The 26,079-nt window shown below is 45.6% G+C and overlaps 1 protein-coding gene across 2 annotated transcripts; it reads left to right on the plus strand.

Annotated features, from left to right (window-relative positions):
- Positions 1–3,201: 3,201 nt before the first annotated feature.
- SALL4 (spalt like transcription factor 4) lies at positions 3,202–19,814 on the plus strand. 2 transcript variants are annotated; one of them, XM_068524158.1, is made up of 4 exons: positions 3,202–3,331; positions 13,602–15,938; positions 16,786–17,066; positions 19,395–19,814. In XM_068524158.1, the coding sequence occupies exons 1-4, from the start codon at positions 3,202–3,204 to the stop codon at positions 19,812–19,814; spliced, it is 3,168 nt and encodes a 1,055-aa protein (XP_068380259.1). The 2 variants fall into 2 exon arrangements, with proteins under 2 accessions (XP_068380259.1, XP_068380260.1); XM_068524159.1 differs by having other exon boundaries at positions 13,602–14,621.
- Positions 19,815–26,079: the final 6,265 nt, after the last annotated feature.

A 26,079-nucleotide genomic window follows, 5' to 3' on the forward strand; every position in this document is an offset into this window, starting at 1 on the left:
TAGGTGAGACCGTTCTAATTTGGATGAGAAAAAGCCGGTTTTAGGAAGAAACATTTGAACTGAGACTGGAGGCTTAGTAGAAGTGGGCAGGTGAAGAGGGGTAAAGAGTAGAAGGGAAGAAAGTTCCTTGCAGAGCAAAGGTGGGATTTTGTGGACAGAGTTGGAAGGTCTGAGTTCCACAGAGACCTATACCCTTAACTGGAAAGTTCCTGAATTCATATATTCAGCATACAACTGTTAGTACCCACGAGGCGCTGATGGGAGCTTTGAGTTTGTTTTGCCATGGATGAAATGGGAATAAAAAAGGATTTTAATGAAGCTGAAATGGGATTATGTATCCCAGATACCCTTAGACACAGTAAAGCCTCAATGTTCATAGACTGCTTGAGGAAAGATATAACAAGAAGTCGATTTCCAACAATTTCTGCCTGTGGCAAACAGTGAGAAGGACTGGATTATACATAAACCCAGTCACCTAACGAAAGGCATTACAAAGTTTAATACCATCCTTTACAATGATATTTTTTTCCCGCCTGACTCTGATCACACCCAGGTCTTTTGGTCTTAGGGAATATTAAATCATCCAAAAAATTACTGTGGATTAGGGACTGGCCTTCTGCCCTGCCATGCTCTATTTACTGCCCGCCCCCCCCCCCCCCCCTTTGTTCTAGGGTCTTACTTCACCTCTAGCTTACTAGCTCCTGGCTCATCAGTTGGAAGTAGATTCAAAAAGTGTACTGTGCCTTTCTTTTCTTAATATAATATTCATGGAAGGTTTTCCTTTGGGGAAAACTTCTCTTTGACTTTCTCTGTAGAAGTTATTTCCACAGACTGTGGATTTTTCAGGACAGGCTTAATTTAACATGTTTTCTTTTACCACAATTTTTTCTTGTTTAGCTATCTTGTCCATATTCAGCTACCACTGAACGACAAGTATTGGGATGTGATAAAAGAATTTTGAAATCGGGCTTAGGGATTGAGCTCATCCACTTCCTAATTAAGTTATTTCACATCCTTAAACCTCAGTTTCCTCATCTTCAAAATGGACAAAACAATGCCAATCTCTCTTGGAAGATAAAAGGAGAAAGTGTGCATTTAGTGCAGCCTGTGGCACATACCAGGAGCTCAATCAATTATTATTATTATCACTTGGAGACTCAAGTGGCATAATTTTAATACCTTGTTCTAAGCAGAAATGGCATCGTGTTTTCACTATCACCAACTAAAATAAGTATAAACAACTATATCTTAAATGAAGTTTTCCTTAAACCACTAACATTTCTTGAGCTGTAAACCTAGTGCACATGCATTTAGATTGGTAAATTACATCTACCACACCACCTTACACAGAAAAGGTGTTGGGAATATAAGCAGATTAGTCAGTGAGGCAGTTGTTAATTGGCTTTTTTACTCAGTATGAGAATTCTAAACAGCTTCCATGTATTATTAAACCAAATTCTTACTTTTCCAACTTGGGCTGTTGACTGTAATTCTATCTTTTTTGGTTTAGGGGACTTAAAACAATGCCAAGCATTTTCAAACAAAGACTCAAAAATTGGAGCTTAACCTTCCTTCCTTCGGTAAGTTTTTATTGATGGCCATGAATATCAAAAAGATGATCAAGCTGATTTATTTTCTGCCTTGGGTTGTCCAAACACCCAGGTGAACATATTTATCAGCTTAGCATTCTATTTTGCTTGCATTCCCAATGAGCTTACAAGAAACTCTAACAAGCTGGGAACCTGATGAATAACTAATCAAGAAAATGCAATGCACAAATGTGGAGGAAGGGTCTACAATTGCACAGTTCCTTACAATGAAGTAAATGCTAAATACAGACGCATGCCCAGAGGCACTAGGGAAACACTAATCAAAGACTTAGAAGGCTGAAGATTTCATCATTTATTCAACATTTATTGAGCATTTACATCATGCAAGGCAGTTAATGGAATAAAATACATAGAGATTTACTGTAGAGGTGTGTATACATATAATATTATACACACATACACAATTTTAGAAAATTCCAGGCATCTCCGTGTCAGGATGATGCAATCACTTTGAACTACACATCTTTTCCATAGTAAAGTCCATATTGCAAAAAATTCCGATAATGATTACTTTGGCAACACCCAGTTACTATGACAATGCCCATTGCTGATCCATGGGAGATGTAAGAGGATTGTCTCAGTAATAAAATGATGTTATCAGACATTTATGGCTTGTGGGGAAAAAGTGCAGTCCCTCCTTGTTTTGATATTATCTCTGACTATACTTGCTTTTAATCTACCTTTTCTATATTTAGTATCGAGTCATTTTAAATTTAAAAAAAACAAAACAAAACACAAAACCCAAACCAAAAATCAAGGTCTGCACTGACAGTAAACCAAACCTTTTGAGTATGAATCCTGGAGGTTATTATTTAGCATTTAAAGGAAATAAATCATGGTGAGGGGATAATCTGAAATTTGGGAAATTTGAAGGCCACCTTAAGAGTTGAGATGGGGTGGGAAGGTTGAATATACCACCATTTACCATTCTTCAGATACCTCCAGACTCAATTTAAACATTTCAGTGAAAAAGGAGATGGGAGGGGACACGGGTCAAATCTCAGTTTTTTGTTTTGTTTTGTTTTTGTTTTTTTGTTTTTTGGTAGATGTAAACACTGAGCCAAAATATTTCACTGGAAAGACCTTCCTCCCCGGCTTGCGAGGATATCAACCTTACAAAAGTAATTTTTGGAGCACACTACCGAATACGCTCGTTCCAAAACTGTTACGGAAGCTCCAAGTTTTTAGTAAATACACAATCATTTTTCTTTTTCTCTCCAAGGACTCAGATAGCTGAAGCGAGGATGGGTCCCCCTCGGATTTCGTCCACGATCCAGCCAATCTGAGCCCGGATGCTAATTAGTTGCTCTCCCCCGATGAACACGCCTTTGTCGCTTGTAGGGCCGGACTACAAAGCCCAGAATGCCTCGCCCCTCCCTGATCAATGAGGGCTTATTTAAATGATCTCTGAGGTCTTGGACCCAGGCCAATCAGCTGTCAGGGCTCATGATAAATCGCAATGCATTATTGATAATAATAATTACTGGGACATGCGCGTTCCAGCCGAAGGGGGGTAAATTTCCCAACTCCAGGAATTTGTGGCGGAGTGGGCAAATAACCGCGGCTCTCCAGGCGCCCCGATGCTCGCACCATGTCGAGGCGCAAGCAGGCGAAACCCCAACACATCAACTCGGAGGAGGACCAGGGCGAACAGCAGCCGCAGCAGCCGGCCCCGGAGTTTACAGATGCGGCCGCAGTGGCGCCGGCGGCGGGGGAGCCGGGTGAGTGGGGCTGGGGGCGCACGCCCCGGGCGGGCAGTTTCCGGGACGTTCGCGGGACCCTCGAAGGCGCGGACTTTGGGGAGCCAACGGCTACCACCGCAGGCTGTGGAACCGAGATCTGGGGGCTCAGTTAGTTCCAGAGGAGAGCGGCAGCCTCATTCCCCACCCCCACCCTCGTTAATTTTACACTTCTCCCCTTTTATCGCTTCTCCCCTCTTGTGTAAGTTTCACCCCCAGGTCTCGCTCTTATTGTAAAATTGACCCCCAGCCTCTCCTGTGTCCCTCATTCCTGAAAGGTTCCCTTCTCCTTGTCCTCTGCCCCTCTCGTAATTGGTTCCACTCCCCTCACTAGTAGCCTCCCCCCCACTTGTAACTTAGGCTCCCTTCCTCCCTCCCTGGCGCTGCTTTTTAAAAGAAAGACCCCGGGGGTCCCCACTCTTTCCCTCACCCGTTAGGGTCTTTGTAGGAGGCTGGGGAAGGGGCGCACCCTAGGAAGACCTCCCGGGGGAGCACGATCTGTTGCACGCGCCCCTCCCGGGCCAAGAGGGGGGAGGGGGCGCGACCTCTCCCCACCCCCAGGAGCTGGGGTGCGGGCCACCAGCGCTGCGGAGGGGATTGGAGGGCCCGAAGAGGTGGAGGAGAAGAGCACAGTATTTTCCTTTTTAAAAAAAATTTCTTTTTTGGTTTTCCTCTTTTCTCCCGGGGCTACGCCGCCTGCCGATCTTCGCCCTAACCTTTCGGGGCCTGACCTCCAGCCATCTTTGATTTCCGACTTCCTAAAAATAAACCGCGGCCGGCGGGAGGGGTGCGGGCCCCCAGGGGCGGGGGTCGCGGGCGCACAGCGGCCCCGCTGGGGTGCACCAGCCTGGCGTTTTGCGTGGCTTTTCTAGGGCGCCCGGCTTTCCAAACGCGCGCCCCGGGGGCCAGAGGGGAGAGGTCGGGCCAGGGCTGGGCGGTCGTGGACAGGGCGAGCTCCGGGGGCTGACCCGGCCCACGCTTCCGCGCCGCGCGTCTACAGGGTCTGGAGGAGTTCGGGACCCCCAGCCCGGTCGGGAGCGGCCGAGCAAACGCCTCTCTTCCTAATCATGTAACCCTGGGGGCTTTAGGAGCCAGTCGATTTCCCACTATCTCCCCTCCGTCCTGGCCCGCCAAATTGTCGCCTGATAAGTTTTTCGCGTACGCGTGGGGGGAGGGGGCGTTTTTAACGTCCTCTTGGGCCTTGTTGGTGGCTTCTCTCCTCTCGCCGCCTGCTTTCTAATTTCCCAGCCCGTGATGGGGGTGTGCGCGGCAACCCCAGACTCTCCGAGCCACAACTCCGATGGGAAAACAGTCGCTACGTTTTGGTTACCGTACCTTTTATTTCGGGGAGGGAACGTGGTAAATTTCCTAAATTTGTAATATAATGTAAATCCCTATTTTCCCCCCAAATAACATTTTTCCAGGGCAAATTAAAGAGATCGGCTTGACCGAGGGGGCGGCTGTGCGTTTTCGGGCGTCCGATGGTCAGGGCAGCGTGCACCCGAGGTCGGAGGAGAGTGGACTCTCTTTGTGCCTTGGGAGGGGGAGTGGGGGGGAGAATGGAGAGGCTTAGTTGCCTGGCCCACCTGGAACAAAAGGGTTAACCCTCTGCCCGCCCGCTTCCTCCCGAGAGGAGGGGCGAGCTCCTGGCTCTGACCCCTCCCCTGGTCCTGCTCTGACCTCCCCTTCCCCCTACCCGCTTCATTTTGGGTGGGCGCGCTCAAGTGGGGCTTTTGGTGGTGGTTGGCACCTTAGGGGGAGCTTCTTAAATTAACGCTAGCTGGAGTTTGCAATCAGTTAACCCGAGCTGGTTAGGATCGCGGGCCTGGCTGTGCGCTCCCTCCACGATTTGGGAGGGGGAGTTGCTATTGATCGCTTGGGTTGGAGTGGACGGCCGAGCTGCGCGCGGGCGCCCCCTGGAGGCCCAGCCTGGAACCTCGCCCTTCGCTGAGAGGCGGGTCCCTTCGCAGGTACCGGCTCACACCTGATGGGTGGGACAGGCTGGGGCAGGGGAATGGAGAGCGCTGGGCTGGGCTAGGGACTCCAGTCGGTTGCTTGAGCTATCCCTGGCTGTGCCGGGTTTTCTTTGCCAAGTCTTTGGAATTCTTGGAAAGAATTCTTCGATCCTCGAATGTGTTTGCAGAGTCCCCCAGTTGCCACCATGGGACAGAAGGTAGCTTTCCCAAGCAGTACATTTTAACTGATGCATTTTGTATTTGAGCAGCCTGTATGTATCATTTTAAAAATCCAGTTTAGACTGGTCTTATTTTGCAAAACCAATTTGAGACCCACTTATAAAGAATGTACTTTTTGCGGGAGGAAAATGAAGTCCGGCAAAAAATTAGCAGATCAAAAAACCTGCAGGTGGTCAGGGGACTCAGGCTACATACAGGAAAATTAGCATTTTCTCAAAAGAGTTTCAAATGCCCTTTGTGCTAAACTGGATTACAGCCATCAACGATTAAGATTCCCAAATTTCAAATAACTGCCTAGCCCCAGTTTCTAAACTGAAATGACCTACATTGGCGGTAAGGATTCTGAGAATAGGGCACTTGGGAGCTTATATTTTAATAGAGGGAGAGGGAAATCTTGTTGGTCGAAGCGTTAGTTAATGTTGCAGGCCGACTTTCTGTGTTTCCATCTGAGTTTCTGAAAGGGGCTACAACTTGCCCACACCGCTTTTGTTCCGTTAAAAAGAAATTGCACAAGTCAATGCTAGTTGGTCCTTCAAGCCTCTGCTGCCTTCCCACGGTGGGGAGTTGGGGAGCCATCTTGGGAGGGAGGGATAGAGTTAATGCTTCCTCTTTTTAAATGAAGTTAGGTTTTGGTAAGATTTTAGAGTGAGGTGTGCATTCCAATCTGGTTGTATGACTTTCAGCTGTGTAACCTTGATTTCTGAGCTTTTGGGTTCTTCCTCTGTACCATGGAGATGAAGCATGCTGTTTATTTAGATAGTTTCAACTATACAAGACCCACTGTGTGCTGGAAATGCGATCAGTAATTAATTTTGTTCAAAATAACAATGTTTTATTTTTTATTGTGTCAAGACGGCACTGAACTGCCAAGTTGAGATAATTCTGCAGTTTTATCTGTAGCCTACTGTGTGCCAGACACCAGGCTGGGGACCTCAACGACATTATCTGTAATCCTCATTTTTACTCATTTTAGAGTAAACTTTAACTCCTGGTTGCAATGGCTTGCCCAGGGTTGCCTTGTCCTGTTTGATTTGAGCCTTGCTCTAAATCCAAGAAGCTGTGTTTATCGTGGTTTTAGAAGAGTTGGTTATGGGATGGGATTTTCTATCAGATGAGGGAGCTATGGTGAGTGTTCGGCTGGTTGAGTGTTATCTCTCCTCCTCCCTTTTAATTTTTGAGATGTGCCTTTGCAGGCTTTAGAATAAGAGGTCCTGGGAAGCAAGTCGAAAATAAAGCAGAGTTTGCATTTGGTGCTCTGGGCTTTACTGCCTTGGAAAAAATGATGGGAAGAGTTCAAGATACTCCCTTTTTCATCATCCTTAACCTGTTGTGCTTTTGATTGTTTAAAAAAGCATCTAAAAATTTTAAAAGCTCTAAATCCATGTAAGAACTGCATCTCTGATCATTGCCATCTTTTTTTTTTTTTTTTCTAGATTTCAAGTCTATGTCAGGCTTTGTTCTAGGGGGATCTGGGGAAGGAGGCAGCAAAAGCTCCTGCCTTCATGGAGTTTACAAATTGCTTAAAAGATGAGCTCCAGTTGAGGCAATATGGGACGTATCTCTACAGCGTAAATAGCAGAGCTCGCACACCTTAGCCCAAAGAAACTTTGATTCTTTTACTTTTCCTTTTCAGCCGACTTGAATTTTGATCCAAGACCATTTGGAACAATTTTTTTTTGTACCTTAATTAAATAGAAAGTTAATTACTGCTCTAATTTGCCACCTACAAATTGAGTTAAGGGCTTGTTCCTTAAGTGTTTCTCGGATTGCTGAATTCAGATGTAAAATTAAACTGGTAAACCAGTTTCTTTGAACTGGTTCAGTACTTAAGGACATCTCAGTTTCCTTTTGTTTTTTGGTAAGCAGTTATCCTGCCGGTTGGGGTGGAGTAGAAGATGTTTATGTACTCTAGATAATCTGCTCATTGTAGTTCTTTTAATATAGGAATGGGGGGGGGGGAAGATAAGCTTGAGGCATAATGCTTTTCTGGAGATACACAGGTTTGTTTCTTAAGCATTTTCACTGGCTCCAGAATTTGATTGGCCTCTGGCAGATGAGCTTTCTTCCTATACAATAGTAAGAGTATTTTCCATCCATTTGGCAGTGATTGAATCTAAGCCCCCTGCTGGGTTTACTGCATTCTTCCAACTTATTGGATAACTAGATGCTGAGAGATAACATTCCTAAAATTCGGAGTGGGGGTGGGGTGGAAGGATGGAAGATCTAGTTGCTGTGTAATCCCTCTGAACTTTGCTTTTTCCTTTTGGGAAGGGTTAACTTAAGCATACCCAGCAATTGTTCATAACAGAGTCCGCTTACTCTTTGGCAAATACGCTTTCAGTATTTGCCAGTGGTGGTCTGGATGTCGAAGTACTTTTTACTGCACCAGCAAACAGGGCTCCTGCTGTTTGAAGACTCAAGTGGGATGTTGCCGGTATTGCTTGGAGGCTACAGAAGAGGCAAGCCTGTGTATACAGTGCAGGCAAGCTGGTATTCAGGTTGTAAATCACTCTTGGGAACTGTTGGATCCTTCTAGGGCAGGGAGCTTAACCTTTTTTGTGCCACATTCACCCCTTCTCAACAGAATGTATTTAAATGCATACAATAAGATACATAGAAATACCAAGGAAATAAATTGCATTGAGATAACACTTAGTAAAAATGAAAACATTTGTGATATAGTAACATGTGCTTCTTTATGAACACAATAAAGGAGATCTAGCAGTCAGTCAGGTAACCAGAATTTCCAGTAATGCAACCGCATTGACATCATAGGAAAATACCTGCTTTCTGTTGATGACATAGGCATGGGTTCTGCAAATACCGCTGAAGTATGTTCCCCACGCTCATAATTGAAAGAAATGTTAAGTTTTAATTCAGCTGAGTGAAAGTAAGGTTGCCATTTTTTTTTCCTGTCTAATTTCATTGGCCCCAGTTTAAAGAGTTATCTCCTTTAAAACCTGCATTGTCAGTAAGGGAATATTGTCTCCAAGGGGGTGAAAATTGGTTTTTTTTGCAGGGGGGGCGGAAATGTTTATTGATGTTACAGTGGTTTGTGGCCTTCCAAAGGACCATAGTGCATAAACAGATAATATAGTATATTGGTGGTATTAAAATTTGGGGGGGTGATTAGGAAAAAAAAACTTTAAAAGCCTTCCTAGAGGGGTAAAATGAAAAAAAGTTCAAGAAACTGCTCTAGAAGAAACAATTATAAATTAGGACACTAACTTTAGTTCCCTTCTTCAATAGTATTTAAGACTATAATCCCTGCTCTTGTGTTTTACCAGTATGGCACCTTGAGGCAGTTATTTCTGAGTCTTAGTTTCCATGTTTGCAAATTGGGAACAAAGATGCTTGTTTACGGGGCTACGAAGATAAGTGAGTTAAGGTATAGGAGTCTGAAGTGTGTGCTTTGTTGCAGTTTGTGGAGGATGGTAGTAGTTTTGCTTTGGCCCTTGACAAGCATTTGTATATGAGCTTTGTTAAGAGATTTCCAGAAGTAGAATGGCTGAGAAAAGGGATGTAACATGCTAATTAAAAAGAAGCCAAAGTACAAAAGTGTATACATTTATTTATTTTTTTTTTTGTGGTCACGCTGCACGGCACGTGGCTCCCCGACCAGGGATCGAACCTGCATCCTCTGCATTGGAAGTGTGGAGTCTTAACCACTGCACCGCCAGGGAAGTCCCAAAAGTGTATACCTTTTAAAGTTTCTCTTCCACCCCAGGCCTGTGGACCAGCCACAGCATCTATTATTTCAAAAGTTTCCCACGTACATACTTATATCTTTATCCCCAAACACAAAGAGGGGGGAGCATATTATCTATACATCCTGTTCTCTACACTTTTTTTCCTCTTGAAATCAGTCTTGGGCGGTTGTCTTATAGAGCAAGCATATATAATAAAGATATACTTTATTTTTGAAGGCTACAAAGTAGTCATCTTTCCTGTACCCTGATTTATTCAATCAGAACCGTACTGACGGACCAGAGTGCATCCTTTTTTGTTTAGGCTGTTTGTTACTATGAAACCTGTATCCTGGTATCACAGAAAGTAAACTCCTAACAAGGGAATTGCTGGGTGGAAGGAGCATTGCACTAAAATGATGATGTTGGTGGATTGTGCTCTGAAGAAGTTGTATGTATTTATTTATTTTTTTCTAAATTTTTTAAAACATTTATTTGTTTATTTAATTTTGGCTACGTTGGGTCTTCGTTGCTGCGCGCGGGCTTTCTCTAGTTGCGGCGAGCGGGGGCTACTCTTCGTTGTGGTGCGCGGGCTTCTCATTGCAGTGGCTTCCCTTGTTGCAGAGCACAGGCTCTAGGCACGCAGGCTTCAGTAGTTGTGGCGCACGGGCTCAGTAGTTGTGGCTCGCGGACTCTAGAGCGCAGGCTTCAGTAATTGTGGCACACGGGCTCAGTAGTTGTGGCTCACGAGCTTAGTTGCTCCGCGGCATGTGGGATCTTCCCCGACCAGGGCTCGAACCCGTGTCCGCTGCATTGGCAAGCGGATTCTTAACCACTGCGCCACCAGGGAAGTCCCAGTTGTATGTATTTACGGGCACCGGCCTACTGGTGTATTTCCCTCCCAAGAGAAACTTTTTAAGTTCCACTTCTAAAGTTCTTGACACAAAATTGCCAAAATTGTACTTCCAGAAAGATTGTGCCAGTTTAACAACCACCCCGCAAACACCGCATTAGAAGTCTTGGGAAAGTGTACCAATAGATACTATCTTAAGGGTTCTGGGAATTGACGAATATCTTTAACTTGATTCTTGGAAATTTGATTGCTTTGGAGCAGTTGTGGGGCCAGAAGGAAGGAGGTACCTACCTGCTACACTCCACATGGAAGTAGCAGGGGTGTATTGTGTCCTAAGTTAACCTCCCCACACCCCCAAACCTGACCCCTCAAGCTTTCCTGTCCCTCCTGGGGTTTCTGTGGGAAGAAAGATAGTTGCCCCTCTCAACAGAAGAAACATACTATGCTTGGGAGGAAGTGTATCAAGGAAGAGTTCAAAGGGAGGGTCTGGGTCCTGCGTGCCTGGGTTTTAATGTTGGCTTCGCAGTTTACCACATGCCCTACCTTGGGGAAGTTAATGTCCTCTGTGCCTCAGTTTCCCCCTCTGTTAAGTATAATAGTCTCTACCTCAAGAGTTGTTAATAACATGTACATTACACCTGGTACCTAGTAAGTGCTCAAAAGTTATCTATGACTAGATTTTTCATTGTGTTGCCTTGGGTATAAGTCACATTACCTCCGAGTCTGTTTTTCTCATCTATAAATGGGGCTGATGTTTAATAGGGTTGGATGAGTGTAGTATGGAGCACGGGGCACCTGGAGGTTCTAGTCTGGACTACAGGAGGCTGGTAGGCTGCTCATCTTTTCATCAGCCCCCGTAGCCCCTGCCTTGCACTCAGTAGGAGGCGAGACGTATTGTTAAATGAGTGAGGCTTTAAATGACTGGTACAAGCATTATTGTGTTCAGCAACCCTAGTTGCCCAGGTAACCGGATAAGCCACCGAAATAGAAAAGGTGGAGAAACTGATGTTCACTGAATACGTACAGTATCTGCACTTTCAGGTCATAGGATGGTGCCAGGCTCACAGTCAGCACTCAAAAAACATTTGTTAAATTAATCACATCACTTAACACAGGCATCTAACTTACGTGGTTGTCATGATTTTACACATTTAATAGAAATCCTGAGGGGTAAGCCCACCATATCATACCTGTTTTCCATGGATTGCTCCTGACCTGTTTTCTTTCTCTCGGCTCACCCCCGACCCACATACACCTTGCAGAACTTCTGATGATTATTTAGTCTGAAATTAGGAAAAATTAAGTCAATTTATTAAGGCCACCGTGCTACGGAAATATAAAAGAACCAGTGTTTGAAAATCTGATGGAAAGCATAGATCTTTCTCAAGAGAAATACACTTTGTTGCAAGATCAGCCCCTCCCCAAATTGTTGACTGACTCCTCAGTCAAAAATCCATGCTGTTGGGAAATGTAATCACCCAAGGAATTGAAGCAAAATGGGTTAGTTGGCTTTACAAAGTGATCATTTTATTTAAAAGTTAAGTGGATACTGCCTGGCCTTACCCCCATGCATTTGTACATTTCAAATAGGTTTTGTTTTAAACAAAAATGGTCACACCTTACAAACCGTTCTGTAACCTACTTCCACCTAACTTCTGTCTCCATGTCAGGACATATGGAAATTCTGCATCGTTTTTGTACTGTGGGTAAACCAAAATTTACCTTTTTTTTTTTTCTTTTGTGGCTATAAACATTTCTGTGAAAAATATCCTTCTTCCTCCATGGATTTTTAAAAAAAATAAGTTTATTTATTTATTTATTTTGGCTGTGTTGGGTCTTTGTTTGCTGCGCGCAGGCTTTCTCTAGTTGCGGCGAGTGGGGGCTGCTTGTTGCGGTGGCTTCTCTTGTTGCGGAGGGCAGGCTTCAATAGTTGTGGCTCATGGGCTCTAGAGCGCAGGCTCAGTAGTTGTGGCGCACGGGCTTTGTTGTTCCACGGCATGTGGGATCTTCCCGGCCCGTGTCCCCTGCACTGGCAGGTGGATTCTTAACCACTGCGCCACCAGGGAAGTCCTCTCCATGGGTCTTTGTATACGTGTGCAAATGTCTGTGGTTTGGATCTGCACACCTGGAGTTGCTGGGTCTGACGTGTGCCTATATGACTTCTCAGTGGTAAGGTGTACATATAATAGGTTAGGCAAGAAATGAGAAAAATAAAGTAGCTTAGAGATTCTCCACCCGCCAGGACTCAGGCATCTGGCTAAAGCACAGTTCCCCGACAGGCATTTTAACGTGCAGACTAGCAGTCACTGTGAAGGAAATAGGACCCAACTGCAAAAGTCCAGGGACCACTCATTTTCAGGAATAGAACTACCCAGAATAGGATGGTTGTTTGATTTTTGTGTAACAGAGTAGAAGTTGCAAATGGAAGGTGAGGAATAAAATCCATCATTCCCATCCCTTCCTTCCTTTCTTGGGCTTCTTTCTTTGTTTAATGGCTTATTAATCCTTTGATGTCCTGTTAAGGCATTTCTATAGGTTTTTCATAATCAGGAAGGTCAGTGAAGTTTTTTTTCTTGGACATGCAATCTTTCCTTTTTTTTCAGTGTGTTTTTTCTTGTATGAAAATACTCCTCGGACTATCTGCTTGATCTTCCCGTGTACGGTTCTCCATATTATAGGTGAATTTATTACTGCTCTCATAATTTTTAGCACCTTTAAACTTTCATTGTCCCTGGTGGGAAGGTACACTTACCACATTGTCTGAATGAGTGACTTACTGCAATTTCACTTTCGATGGGCCCAGGATGGAGATGAGCGGCCATGAATTGAGCAGGTTTCCAACATCATTTTACGGTGGCATGAAATCCATTTGTCTTTCAAGCCAGCTCTCAGTTGAGGGTGAGGGCCAGAGCTCCAAGGGGATTATTTTAATGAATTGTATGCGTTTCCCAGGGCTGCCTTAATAAGTTGGCACAGACTAGATGGTTTAAGACAGATTTATTCTCACAGTTCTGGAGGGTGGACACCTGAAATTTAGGAGTTGCAGGGTTCCTTTTGGAGCCTCTGAGGGAGAGTCTGTACCAGGCCTCCTCCCTACCTTTTGTTGGCTTCCAGCCGTCCTTGGCTTATAAAAGCCACATAACTCCTGCCTTGGCTTCGCATGGCCTTATTCTGTCTCATGTCCCTTTCTTTTCTCCTTAAGGACACCAGATACTGGGCTTGGGACCCACCCTAATTACAGTTGTAAAGATTCCCCCCCCCCCCCCCCCCGCGCCAAAGAAGGTCACTTGCACAGGTGCAGGGGTTAGGATTGGACATTTTGGGGGGTTATGATTTGACCCGCTACCTAAGTGACTGGTTCACTGAGACTCTTTGGATGCCTCGTTCCCTTACACAGTTTTGTGCGTGTTGGGACGCAGATCACGAAGACCTCTGGATTGTGAGCTGTGGTTTTTCTCAAGAAAACGCCCTACATCCTTTCTTGGGTAGAGTTCTTAGCTTTTTCTCTCTTGTCGCAGGTACTCCAATAAACCCCCCAGAGAGTGGCGATGACGTGAACGTGGACGGAGCAGGGATAAAGAGGCCTCGGCGGGAGGAGACCCACATCTGTGAGAAATGCTGTGCCGAGTTCTTCAGTTTCTCAGAGTTCTTAGACCATAAGAAAAATTGCACTAAAAATCCACCTGTCCTCATCATGAACGACAGCGAGGGGCCGGTGCCTTCAGAAGACTTCTCCGGGGCTGTGCTGAGCCACCAGCCACGCAGCCCAAGCAGGAAGGACGGTCACAGAGAGGACGGTGGCAGCTCAGGGGACACGAGGGAGAAGCCGGGGGCAGAGTCTGTCGTGTACTTAAAGACGGAGGCCGCCCTGCCGCCTACACCCCAGGACATAAGCTATTTACCCAAAGGTAAAGTGGCCAACACCAACGTCACGCTTCAAGCACTGCGGGGCACCAAGGTGGCCGTGAACCAGCGGGGCGCGGACGCGCCCCCAGCCCCACTGCCCGGCGCCAGCAGCATCCCCTGGGTCCTCGAGCAGATCCTGTGTCTGCAGCAGCAGCAGCTCCAGCAAATCCAGCTCACGGAGCAGATCCGCGTGCAGGTGAACCTGTGGGCCTCCCACGCCCTCCACTCCAGCGGCGTGGCCGGAGCCGACTCCCTGAAGACGCTGGGCGGCCACGTGTCCCAGCAGGTTTCGGCGGCTGTGGCTCTGCTCAGCCAGAAGGCGGGGAGCCCGGCTTTGCCCCTGGACACCTTGAAGCCAGCCAAGCTACCTCACACCAGCATCCCTTCCGCTGCCAGCTCCGTGTCCCCGGGGCTCACGCCCTTCGCCCTGAAGCCAGATGGGACCCGGGTGCTCCCCAACGTCCTGTCGCGTCTCCCGGGGGCGTTGCTACCTCAGGCCCCAGGCTCTGTGCTCTTCCAGAGCCCCTTCTCCGCGGTGGCGTTAGACCCGTCCAAGAAAGGGAAAGGGAAGCCACCGAGTGTCTCCCCGGTAGATGTCAAACCCAAGGACGAGGTCCTCTACAAGCACAAGTGTAAGTACTGTAGCAAGGTTTTTGGGACTGATAGCTCCTTGCAGATCCACCTCCGCTCCCACACCGGAGAGAGACCCTTCGTGTGCTCTGTCTGCGGCCACCGCTTCACCACCAAGGGCAACCTCAAGGTGCACTTTCATCGGCATCCCCAGGTGAAGGCAAACCCCCAGCTGTTTGCCGAGTTCCACGACAAGATGGCGGCAGGCAGTGGCCTTCCCTACGCGCTCTCTGGCCCTGTCCCCGTAGATGAATCCGGGCTCTCCTTAGACAACAAACCCGTCCTTGCGACGGGGACCCCCAATGTAGGGCTACCTCAGAATCTCTCTTCGGGGACTAACCCCAAGGACCTCATGGGTGGCCCATTGCCCAACGACCTGCAGCCCGGGCCTTCTCCGGAAAGTGAGGATGGATCCATCCTACCTGGGGTGGGGCTAAACCATAATTCCCCGAGGGTTGGTGCCTTCCAAGGGAGTGGGACACCCGAGCCGGGGTCAGAGACCCTGAAACTGCAGCAGCTGGTGGAGAACATCGACAAGGCCACCATCGACCCCAACGAATGTCTCATATGCCGCCGTGTCTTAAGCTGCCAAAGTTCCCTCAAGATGCATTACCGCACCCACACCGGGGAGAGGCCGTTCCAGTGTAAGATCTGTGGTCGAGCCTTCTCCACCAAAGGCAACCTGAAGACGCACCTCGGGGTGCACCGGACCAACACGTCCATAAAGACGCAGCATTCGTGCCCCATCTGCCAGAAGAAGTTTACCAACGCGGTCATGCTGCAGCAGCATATTCGGATGCACATGGGCGGTCAGATTCCCAACACGCCTCTGCCGGAGAATCCCTGTGACTTTACGGGTCCCGAGCCAATGATGGTCGGTGAAAATGGCAGTACAAGCGTTGTCTGTCACGATGATGTCGAAAGCATCGATGTAGACAAAGTCTGCTCCCAGGAGGCCCCTGGCAGCTCCTCGAAGGTCCCCATGCCCCTTCCCAGCATCCACTCGGCATCACCTACTCTAGGGCTGTCCTCGGTGGCTTCCCTAGATGCCCCGGGGAAGACGGGTCTCGCTGGTCTTGTCCTGCAGCGACAAAGCAGCCGAGAGAATGGTTCAGTGGAGAGTGATGGCTTGACCAACGACTCTTCCTCCTCAGTGATGGGGGACCAGGAGTATCCAAGCCGAAGTCCAGATGTCCTGGAGACCACGTCCTTCCAGGCAGTCTCCCCAGCCAATAGCCAAGCGGAGAGTGTCAAGTCCAAGTCTCCTGATGCCGGTGGCAAAGCGGACAGCTCCGAGAACAGCCGCCCTGAGACGGAAGGTGATAGAGCTTTGGATTTAACTTAGGTCCATTCTGGGCACAGAGTCATCCAAAAGGAACCTGGGTTGAACTTGACAAATGGAGAGTGTGGTATATGTGAAATAGCTCCTCTGTAGGGCGATTAGCCTTTCTGTGGGTACTTCTGGATAGAGGGCAATAATAACTACCTCTGTCGTAGTAGAGACATGCTTTTATTTACGACGGTTCTTGCAGGCTGGGTGTGGACAGCGTACTTAATTTTGGTGGGTTTTTATTTTTGTGTTTGAGCCCTGTGAGGGCAACGTGGGTTATCCTAAGTAACTGCTCCAGTAGAAGAATATTTGAGAAAGTGGGCACTGCTTTTTGGCCAGTGAGATAAGCCATAGTTCCTTGATTCTGAAATCCCACTCCCTTATGTAAAGTTCACAAATTAATAACTCTTGAGGGAGAGAAAAGAATCTAACCTATTTTAAACGCGCCCCATATAAATGGGGTGCCTATTGACGGCATTAATGGCAAAAATGGGGGAACAGTAACAACGTAGCATCAGAAAGATAGTGTCAGGGCCTACTTTATAAAGGTGACTGTATGCAGGAATTTGAACTTGGAATTGCATTGCCTGTGACTGTGTTGCCGATACCTTTAAAGCCAAAATAGTAACCTTCTCTGAAGTGTTGGAGTCATTCTCCGTGCAGATAAACAAGTAAAAGGAAAGCTGCTTCCAAGGTGTCAATTTCCTGAACGCTATTTCCAGGCTGTCAAACGGTGGGGCAGTTGTGGTCAAAGCTCCTTTTCTTTTTGGATTGAAGAATGAATGACTGTAGGATGATAATTTGGGATTTTTTTTTTTTTTTTCTGTGCACACCAGGTCGGAGCAGTGGCCCACCGACATTTATCCGAGCCCAGCCAGCCTATGTCAAAGTTGAAGTTCCTGGTGCGTTTGTTGGTCCCGCGACCATGTCCCCAGGCGTGACACCTTTGCTTGCCATCCAGCCCCGACGACAGGCCAAGCAGCACGGCTGCACGAGGTGCGGGAAGAACTTCTCATCTGCCAGCGCGCTTCAGATTCACGAGCGGACTCACACCGGGGAGAAGCCTTTCGTGTGTAACATTTGTGGGCGAGCTTTTACCACCAAAGGCAACTTGAAGGTGAGTTCAAGCCTCGCAGTGCAGTCAAAAAAGAAAAAAAAGAAAAAAGAAGAAAGAGACTTTCTCACATTACGACATCTCTGAAGTTGGGATTGTTCATTGTAGTCAGTGCGTGCGTGAAATCGTTCAAGTCTGGAAACACGGATGATGTTTGTCGTGTATCGTAATGTAGCGTTGATAAATCCTTTACGGATTTGCCTGTGCTTTCAGACTTGATGACCACCCTGTACGTGGGTTTTTGTTTTCCTGGCCTGCTAGGTTGAAATAAATACCACGAGTTAAACGTATATATAGTGCCACTGGAGTTAAAGGAAGAAAGCCTCCAGGTTTATTGGCCTTTCTTTGAAACTGAACAGCTGGGTTCTTCCAAAGAATGTCCTGTGTCTATTGTTAGGGTAAGTTGGTTCCACCTAAGATATTACCTGGGAGACTGTCCCACGTAAGGATCGAAAGTGGCCTGTGTAAGGACACAGGATGGGAAACCTGGGTTTCCCTCATGGTCCTGCCTCTACTTTGTTCCAGGTGTGTTTCTCTGGGCCTCTTTTCTCTAGCCAGCTCTCCAGTGAGTAGACTAGTTGAATTCTTTGTGGTGAGAATAAAGGTTGAAACTTCACCTTAAAGTTGACCTAGAAGACCTCATATCATTTTAGAAATTAAAAGTACTTATTTAAAAAACTATATTCTTTTAATTTTTTAGTCTAGGTGGCAAAAATGTCAGGGGAGGAACATGGAAGTAATTTAATCTGTAATCCCAACTTCCAGAAATATAAAGCTTAAATTTGTTCAGGGGCCTTGGAATCAATCTGGGGAAGGTTTGGAGCTGCTATTGCTGCGTAAGTGGCTTTGGGCAGGTGGCTCTTGTGCCTCGGTTTCTCAGGCATGGGGATCGTGGTAATGACCTCAGGGTTGCTTGGAGATTAATTGAGTTGTATTAGTGTTTCACATGATGCCAGGAACATCTTAATAATTTCTTGGAGTGATGAAGAGCAAGTCACTTCTGAGCCCGCTGGGATAACTACTAACTTCTAAGGATGTCAGTGAAGTGACGTGAGAATACTTGAAACCCAGTACCCACCACGTTCTTCAACTCTTTATAAAGAAAGGGATTTGAAAACTCAAAAGCCAGACCAGGAAAATAATTGCAGAAAGGAGGCCGGCCAGGTTGAAGAAGCAGTAAGTGGTAGGATCTCTGTCCTCTTCAGAAGAGTCCTTGCCTTGTCTGCTATCATAGATGAAATAACGTTCATTCCCCGTGGCCTCGTGTAACCTTCCCAACTAGGCTCATTTTTCTCTGCAGCAGTGATTACTCTTGTTGACACACTATGTATTTAGGATGTCGGCTCCATCAGGCCAGGGTCTGTTTTGTTCAAAGATTATTTTTTTAACTCGAATTTTTATTCAAGTAATTGTCGATTCATGCAAAGGGAGCAGTCATACAAAGATGCTTACCCACTTTGCTAGTTTCTCCCAGTGATAGAATTTTGTACAACTATAGAATAAATAATAACCAGGATATTGACATTGATGTAACCTACTGGTCTTATAGATTTTCCCATTTTACTTATACTCCGTGTCTGTGTGTGTTAAGTTCCGTACCATTTGTTAACTGTAAGTTTGTGTGTTCACAAGTTGTAACCCTAGCACTTGAAACAACGCTGCTATGTAGTAGGTGTTAACAAAACTGTACATGTGAACAGTGGGATGGGGAAAATTGGAGTGTGTATTCCCCACCTCTGTTGCCCTTACTTGCCTCTAGGCAGGAACGTAGATCCATGGTTACCAGATGATCTGATTTTTTTTTTTCCCCCAAGAGAATAGGTATCTGTATTTTTTTTTTTTTTTTAATAAATTTATTTATTTTTGGGTGCATTGGGTCTTCGTTGCTGCACCGGGGCTTTTCTTTAGTTGCGGCGAGCGGGGGCTACTCTTTGTTGCGGTGCGCAGGCTTCTCATTGCGGTGGCTTCTCTTGTTGCGGAGCAGAGGCTCTAGGCGCATGGGCTTCAGTAGTTGTGGCACGTGGGCTCAGTAGTTGTGGCTCGCGGGCTCCAGAGCACAGGCTCAGTAGTTGTGGCGCGCGGGCTTAGTTGCTCCGCGGCATGTGGGATCTTCCCGGACCAGGGCTGGAACCCGTGTCTCCTGCATTGGCAGGCGGATTCTTAACCACTGTGTCACCAGGGAAGCCCAATATCTGGATTTTTTTAGTATGAAATCTAATTTTAAAATATAAGTTTAGATAGACCAAACCCATAGGCAGACTTGACTTTGGTTTGCCCACATGCAATCCCATCTCTGTTTTGGTGGAAACCTTTCTGTCCCTCTTCCCACAGGTCCATTATATGACGCATGGGGCCAACAATAGCTCGGCACGCCGTGGCAGGAAGCTGGCCATCGAGAACACCATGGCTCTATTAGGAACGGACGGAAAGAGGGTCCCCGAGATATTTCCCAAGGAAATCCTGGCCCCTTCGGTGAACGTGGACCCTGTTGTGTGGAACCAGTACACCACCATGCTGAATGGTGGTCTGGCCATGAAGACCAACGAAATCTCCGTGATCCAGAGTGGTGGCATTCCCACCCTCCCGGTGTCGCTGGGGGCCAGCTCCGTGGTGAATAACACCACTACCTCCAAGATGGATGGCTCCCAGTCGGCCATCAGTGCCGAGGTGGAGAAGCCGGGAGCTGCCGACAGCGTCCCCAAACACCAGTTCCCTCACTTCCTGGAGGAAAACAAGATCGCCGTCAGCTAAGCTACAGGAGAACGCACGTCAAAGGAGCAGTGCAGTGACCTCTCTAGAACTGTCCCTTTTTTGTTTGTTTTTCTTAAAGACCCCCATCTCCTCCAGTTTTCTTCCTGATGTGCAGATAATGTTTACAGTTGTGACCACGACCTCAGGCACATCCTACAATCACAATGTTGCTATGCTGCTTTGCAAAAAACAAACAAACAAAAAAGAAAAATCAAAAAAAAAATTCATAGTAAAGCAAATATAGACTAGTATTTTTTTTTAATTTTGGAAAGAAGCGGGTCTTGCAAAGTAGTTTTGTTACTTGCAACAAACTATATACATAAAACCTTTGTACAACCTAGAGTAACTGTTTCCAAAGACTGTCACCTATTTCAAGTTGGAAGGTGTTGACGCACCATGGAGAAGACAACTGTTTTGCCTGTTTGGGGGTTGGGGGGAGGGGTGGGTGGGTACTGTATACTTACTTCTGCGGTGACTGTATGCGGGTAAATGGACAAGGTCTGTCGTCTGTTTAGGGACCTGTTTGGTATTCTCCCAACCCTACACCCATTTTTCTTTTCTTTTTTGAATGTACTTTTTTTTTTTTTTTTTTAAACCAAGGTTGTAGAATTCCAAATTTTTTTTCAACCTTGGAACCTTAAGTAGAATGCCCTCAAGTGGACAGATTTTAGTCCTTAGAGAGTCGGTGTGTGTGTTGCTGCTTATTTAAATACAGTTCAGGTGGAGCCCCAAGAGTGCCAAGGTGTCCTCCCTAAGCTTTCCAGATGCCCTTCTTCTTCCTAAAACCAGGAGAGGTGAGCACCTGAGCAGGGAATCTCAGGTGACTTAATTTAGTTCACCGGTGCCTACTCTGAAGAGCTGGGTGTCCGTTCTTGAAGAAACAAACTCACCAGAAGGGCGTGTCTTCTTATTATATACTAATAACTTCTTATACTAATTTGTACCAGAAGTTCCTTGATTGTGACTTATGCCAAGTAATTATGAAGATTTTTTTTTTTTTTTTCTGAGTATCGCATGAAGGCTACCAAGTTGGAACAGGCAAGTCCTGGATGTGAAAGCTTTAATTTATCTACCTCATTCGTGTGTTATTTTTGTAGCTATAGTCTCTATTTTCTTATTTGATGACCGCTGAAGTGTTCCTAGGCCCTGTCGTAAACCTAAGAGTTGATGTATTGGTGGGAGCAGCTGGAAGTTCAAGATGTTGTTGTGATTCTCTTTTTCTTAATCCCCCTTTTGTATATGTGATATTAAGCAGACGATGAAGCGTTACTCTTGAGGATTTAACACGGAAGGAGAAAGAAAGACCCACATTTCTGGGTGAAGTCTTTGCCCCTCTATGTGGAAAAGTGGATTGCAACTGTTCTCAAGTCTGTCTCTCGGTAATTGCACCTGACTTTAGGATCCAAAAAAATTTTTTTTTGTTTTGCCAAGTTGTGCCTTTCCTTCTGGAATTGTAAGTGAACACAATAATAGTACCTGTTTACACTGTGAAGTGGATATTGTTACAGAAAATACACCAGAGGCTTTCTCACTTGTTAAGCTAATAATGCCTTGTGAATGTATGATCTACGGAGAAACCCCTGTAGTTTTTACCTGCTGATGCTGTCTGTCTGTTGGAGAATAAATTTTGGATGGTTCTTTTTTTCACCACCAGGCGTGTATGTAAGTTTTTCTGGTAGTTTCTGCTCTAAACTTGAGAATCCTGGACTTCCCTGGTGGTCCAGTGGTTAAGACTCCACGCTTCAAATGCAGGGGGTGCGGGTTCGATCCCTGGTGGGGGAACTAAGATCCCAGATGCTGTGCAGCGCAGCCAAAAAATTTTTTTAAAAAACCTGAGAATCCTTAATTGACAATCATTTCCAGCTCCCTTGGGACCCTCTAGGTCCTGGAATTGAAGCTACACATCTGGTTACATCTGTGCTTGACCCACTACTCAAGCACACACAACTAACTACTTGCTGGTTGGTATCTTTTTTAAGGCATTTTATTAGCGTCCTCTCCTTCTAGAGAACTTTGCTTGTGTTCGCTTGTAGCTGTGGAAAATTTATCAGGCCCTAGATGATCCCACATCTCAACCCATCCATAGCTGGTTACACGTCACTGGGCAGAGAGACAGGTTCTGGTTTTTGTTTTTGTTTTTTTTTGGCCATGCCACACTGCATGCGGGATCTTAGTTCCCCTACCAGAGATCAAACCTGTGCCCCCTGCAGTGGAGTGCAGAGCCCTAACCACTGGACCGCCATGGAATTCCCAGAGAGACAGTATTTTTAATCATCTCATACTTAACAGGCTGGCTGCTTAGAAGGGGATGGGCTGAGAATCACATAGGAGGTGGGATTTAATTCCAAGGGAAGAGTCTTAGAGAGGGTGGTGGGAAAAGTGCTTCTTGAGGAGAGACATAAGGGCAGGACCATGGTAATGTCCTCCTGGCATAGTACCCTCTTGTGCTGTGTTGTGTCTTTGCAAGACACAGCATCCGGCTCATTATGTAATGGTTGTGGGTACTGCAGCATCCTGGAAGGGAGTCTTTTGACATCCAGGAAAGGTCTAGGAGTTGTGTCCTTATGGCCTTTGACCTGATGTGAGCTCTGCGTGTCAACTTCCTTTGCAGGTGGATGCCCTCCTCCCCGAGGGTTGATGTTCTTTGACCTCAACTCATCTAAATTTAGGGTAAAGCAGCCACTCTGTTGACTGAGAGCAAGATAAACCCAATCATTTAGATAATTGAAATGGAAGGATCTAAGCCAGGGGTCCCCATCCCTGGGCAGCGGACCGGTACCAATCCACCGCCTGTAAGGAACTGGGCCACACGGCAGGAGGTGAGCGACAGGCAAGCAAGCAAAGCTTCGTCTGCCCCTCCCCATTGCTCGCATTACCGCCTGAACCTTCCCCCACCCCTGTCTGTGGAAAAATTGTCTTCCACGAAACCAGTCCCTGGTGCCAAAAAGGTTGGGGACCGCTGATCTAAACTAATATTCCCTAGTCCCAAGTATTCAGAATTTTCATCCTTTCTCACACTTGATACTATCCTACAGCTAAGTTTTTTGTCTTTCTAGATTCAAATGTATGAGAATTGTTTTACTTAAGTGAAACATATGTTTCCTCCTCTCACATACTTGAGACATCTTTCCAAGGTAAAGCACATTTCTGGCTAATCCTTTTTAAATATCTGCAATAATACAAAAATGTTTAATCAGCTATTGCTAGACAGTATTCATGTTTCCTTCAGACTTTGATTTTGATCATCTTTGTGGTCTAATTTTTCTTGCACTTGACTCCAGGGTGAATTCCTCCTTGAGGGATTGCTAGGACAAAGATTATGAATGTTTCCACGTGTGTTTGCAGTTGTTTTCGTAAGCGTGTATGTGTGTGTGTGGCTGTTTTCTCGGCCTTAATCTTTGAAGCCAGAATAGTTTGTGAGCAGTACAGCTGCCATAGAACGTGTTCTTTTAACTTGAGACCTGCCTGCGTTGTGTCTTCCTCTATGGGTTCTGTGTATTCACAACTGTTTTTGATACTTGATGGATGATGATTTGAGGGAGTCTCAAAAGGCTTTTGACTTTAAGAATAAACTTCCTGTTATTTGTCAGTTATATCTCAGTAAAGCTGAAAAAAAAAGAATAAACTTCCACCTTTCCTGCTGGCCCTCTGCTTTCAGTTGGCACGCCCAGAACCTGCTTAAAGACAAGTGTTCTGGGAAAGGATTTGTTGCTTTGCATGAGGAACGTGCATTTGCAGAGGGCCTGGAGAAAGCTTGGGAGAGGCCCACCTCCAGGTGGAAAAGTTGCACCTTTATGGCGGCAGAACTTGCCAAGAGCCACTGAGTCAGGTGACAGTTTAGCTAAACCCTAACATCAGGGAAGGTGTTGAAAATCTGCACATTTACAGGAAGCCCTTCAATAGAGTTTCAAAAGTAACTCCCGTTGTTTACAGCTCAGCAGATCCCTGAGCCCAAACAGGAAACTTACATGTCAGGATACATAGAAAGTCCAGAAAGAAAATGAGCGAGGAGTTAGATGAAACAGGTACATTTCAAATCTGGGAAAAAGAAGGGTTCATCATGAGAACACTGGCTCTTCATTTGGGCAAGAAGTCCCAGCTCAACCCTTAGGCGGGGTGCCTTCCCTAAGACAAGATAACATGGAACCTTGGATATCTTGTCTGCAAAATGGGGATGATATTTGATTCATAAGACGATGGTAAGATGATGCATTTTTATGCTCATCTAATCTGAGACATAGTAATGTAAAAGAGTTAGCCATCACTGTTTCCCGTTTAGTTCAGAAAATCAACACTATCCTACTTAGTTGGGTATGATTTGTCCCAACTCTGGATCAGGCAGAGTCTCCTGGTTCAATCTGTTGGGACTGAGGAAGGAAGTCACGTGGGTCAGAAACCCCCAGGCGGTGGGCAGCTCCTTTACCTTCAAGGTGATGTGGTTCTTTGCAGCTCATAACACATGGGACATGCATGAAATGACATGCATCAGCATTCTCTGATTAATGCGAAAAAAAAGTAGGCTGGTGGGGTAATTTCTAAGGTGGGTTTTCTGCGTGTCTTCAAATATAGATACATGAGCAACGGTATTTCAGCAGTAGTTACAATTTCATTGGTTCCTACATGTTCATTTTACCCCCTCTCCACCACCGCCTTCAACAAATTACCCCAGGACATTTGGATGCTTGTGGTTGGAAGTTACAAAATGGCAGAACCTTGCTGGTTCTAGGCCCTTTCTTGGTATTGGGAGCCTATGTTGAATCCATCAAAGAGCTATATTTGGCTAACCTTGTGACTCCGACCTTGTCTTGATTGAGACCTAAACACCACAGCAGCTAATTCATACCATTGCTTTCTTCTCTCCTTGGCACCACTGATTTTATGGATTCTGTAACCATGTAAATCATTTAAAGGGGCACTTTTTCCAGTGGAGAAAGCATATACTTCTTGTGGAGTAATTATTCTCAGTCCTAGCTATTCCCTTAGTTCTGTTTTCTTGTTTCCAAACAAAATCATTAACCGCTTAAATAAAGAATGCTCATTTCTCTTCAAAGAAAATGAGTTAGCTTTCAAAGTTTAATTAAAGTCTCATAATATGCTCAAAGAAGCAACTGCTTTTGGTCGAGGGGTTTATTGCTCTTGGCATCCATGGAAATTCAAGACTTTTGCCTAAAAAAAAACCCCAAAACACAAAAAAACCCCAGGTCCTTCCTTATCACTTTTCTGTGACTAATTCCAACTATTTCTTTTTTTTTTTCTTTTAATCCAACTATTTCTAAATAAAAGAAAAATGGAGAATTAGCTAAGCTAGGCCAAAATGAGGATAAGTAAATTTACCTCTCAAAAGTGGATGTTGCAATCGCGGTATTAAGGTAAGACCTCGCAAATGTGTTTAAAAGAAGCATCAAGCTCTTCGCTTCAAAGTCTATAAATATTTGAAAGTGACCTTTCTGGGAGAAGAATGAGCATCCCAAATGACTTGTATTTCTTGCCCTCTCTTCCCCTCCCCTGTCATTTTCCACCCTCCAACCCTTTGTAAACAATCTATTGTTTTAAGGAAAGAAGTAAGTTGAAAGAAATACCAGTGTTCTAAAGACAAGGTGTGGAACAAAGGATACGAAGGTTTATTTTATCCTGAAGGGATAATTGTGGGTCCTTAAAAGCAGTGAAACAAATGACCTTCTCTGGTGGTAAGTGCTGTAGATATACCTGGTGTCAAAGTTAGGTTTGCCCCTTTTCTTATTTACTTCACCTGAATCAGTTTTCTGTTTTGTTTTGCTTTTTAATGTTTGCCAAGTACTCTGATGGCTTTCAAACCATCCTGGTGGGAGAAATTATTTTCAATGACCTTCCTAAATGTCCTGAGTTAATTATCGTGTTGGAGGCTGATTCTATCTTCATCTTCATGTTCTTGTGTGGTGAAGACCACAGGGGACGGAGGAGAGGAAACTATAATGGAATTTAGGATTGCTAATCTTGGAGATTCCACAGAGCAGGAAATTGTTTTTAAAAATAGGGGGGAAATAGAAGGGAATTGCTTAGGGTTGCCAACCTTTTATCAAGTAAGAATGATAAACAAAAGCACAATATCTCTTTCACATTGCCCTGTTCTGTTATCCACGTGGCATTTTGCACTCTGAAATGTTTGCTTGTTTATTTTCTGTCTATCCTGTTGAAATATAACATTTTAGAAGGGGAAAATCAGGACTCCTACAAATGTAGAATGAACGTGTCTAAGACTGTATCAACAGTTTTACAACTGATTGAA

Source organism: Eschrichtius robustus, chromosome 16 (genome assembly GCF_028021215.1).
Source record: "Eschrichtius robustus isolate mEscRob2 chromosome 16, mEscRob2.pri, whole genome shotgun sequence".
Classification (NCBI taxonomy): Eukaryota; Metazoa; Chordata; class Mammalia; order Artiodactyla; family Eschrichtiidae; genus Eschrichtius; species Eschrichtius robustus.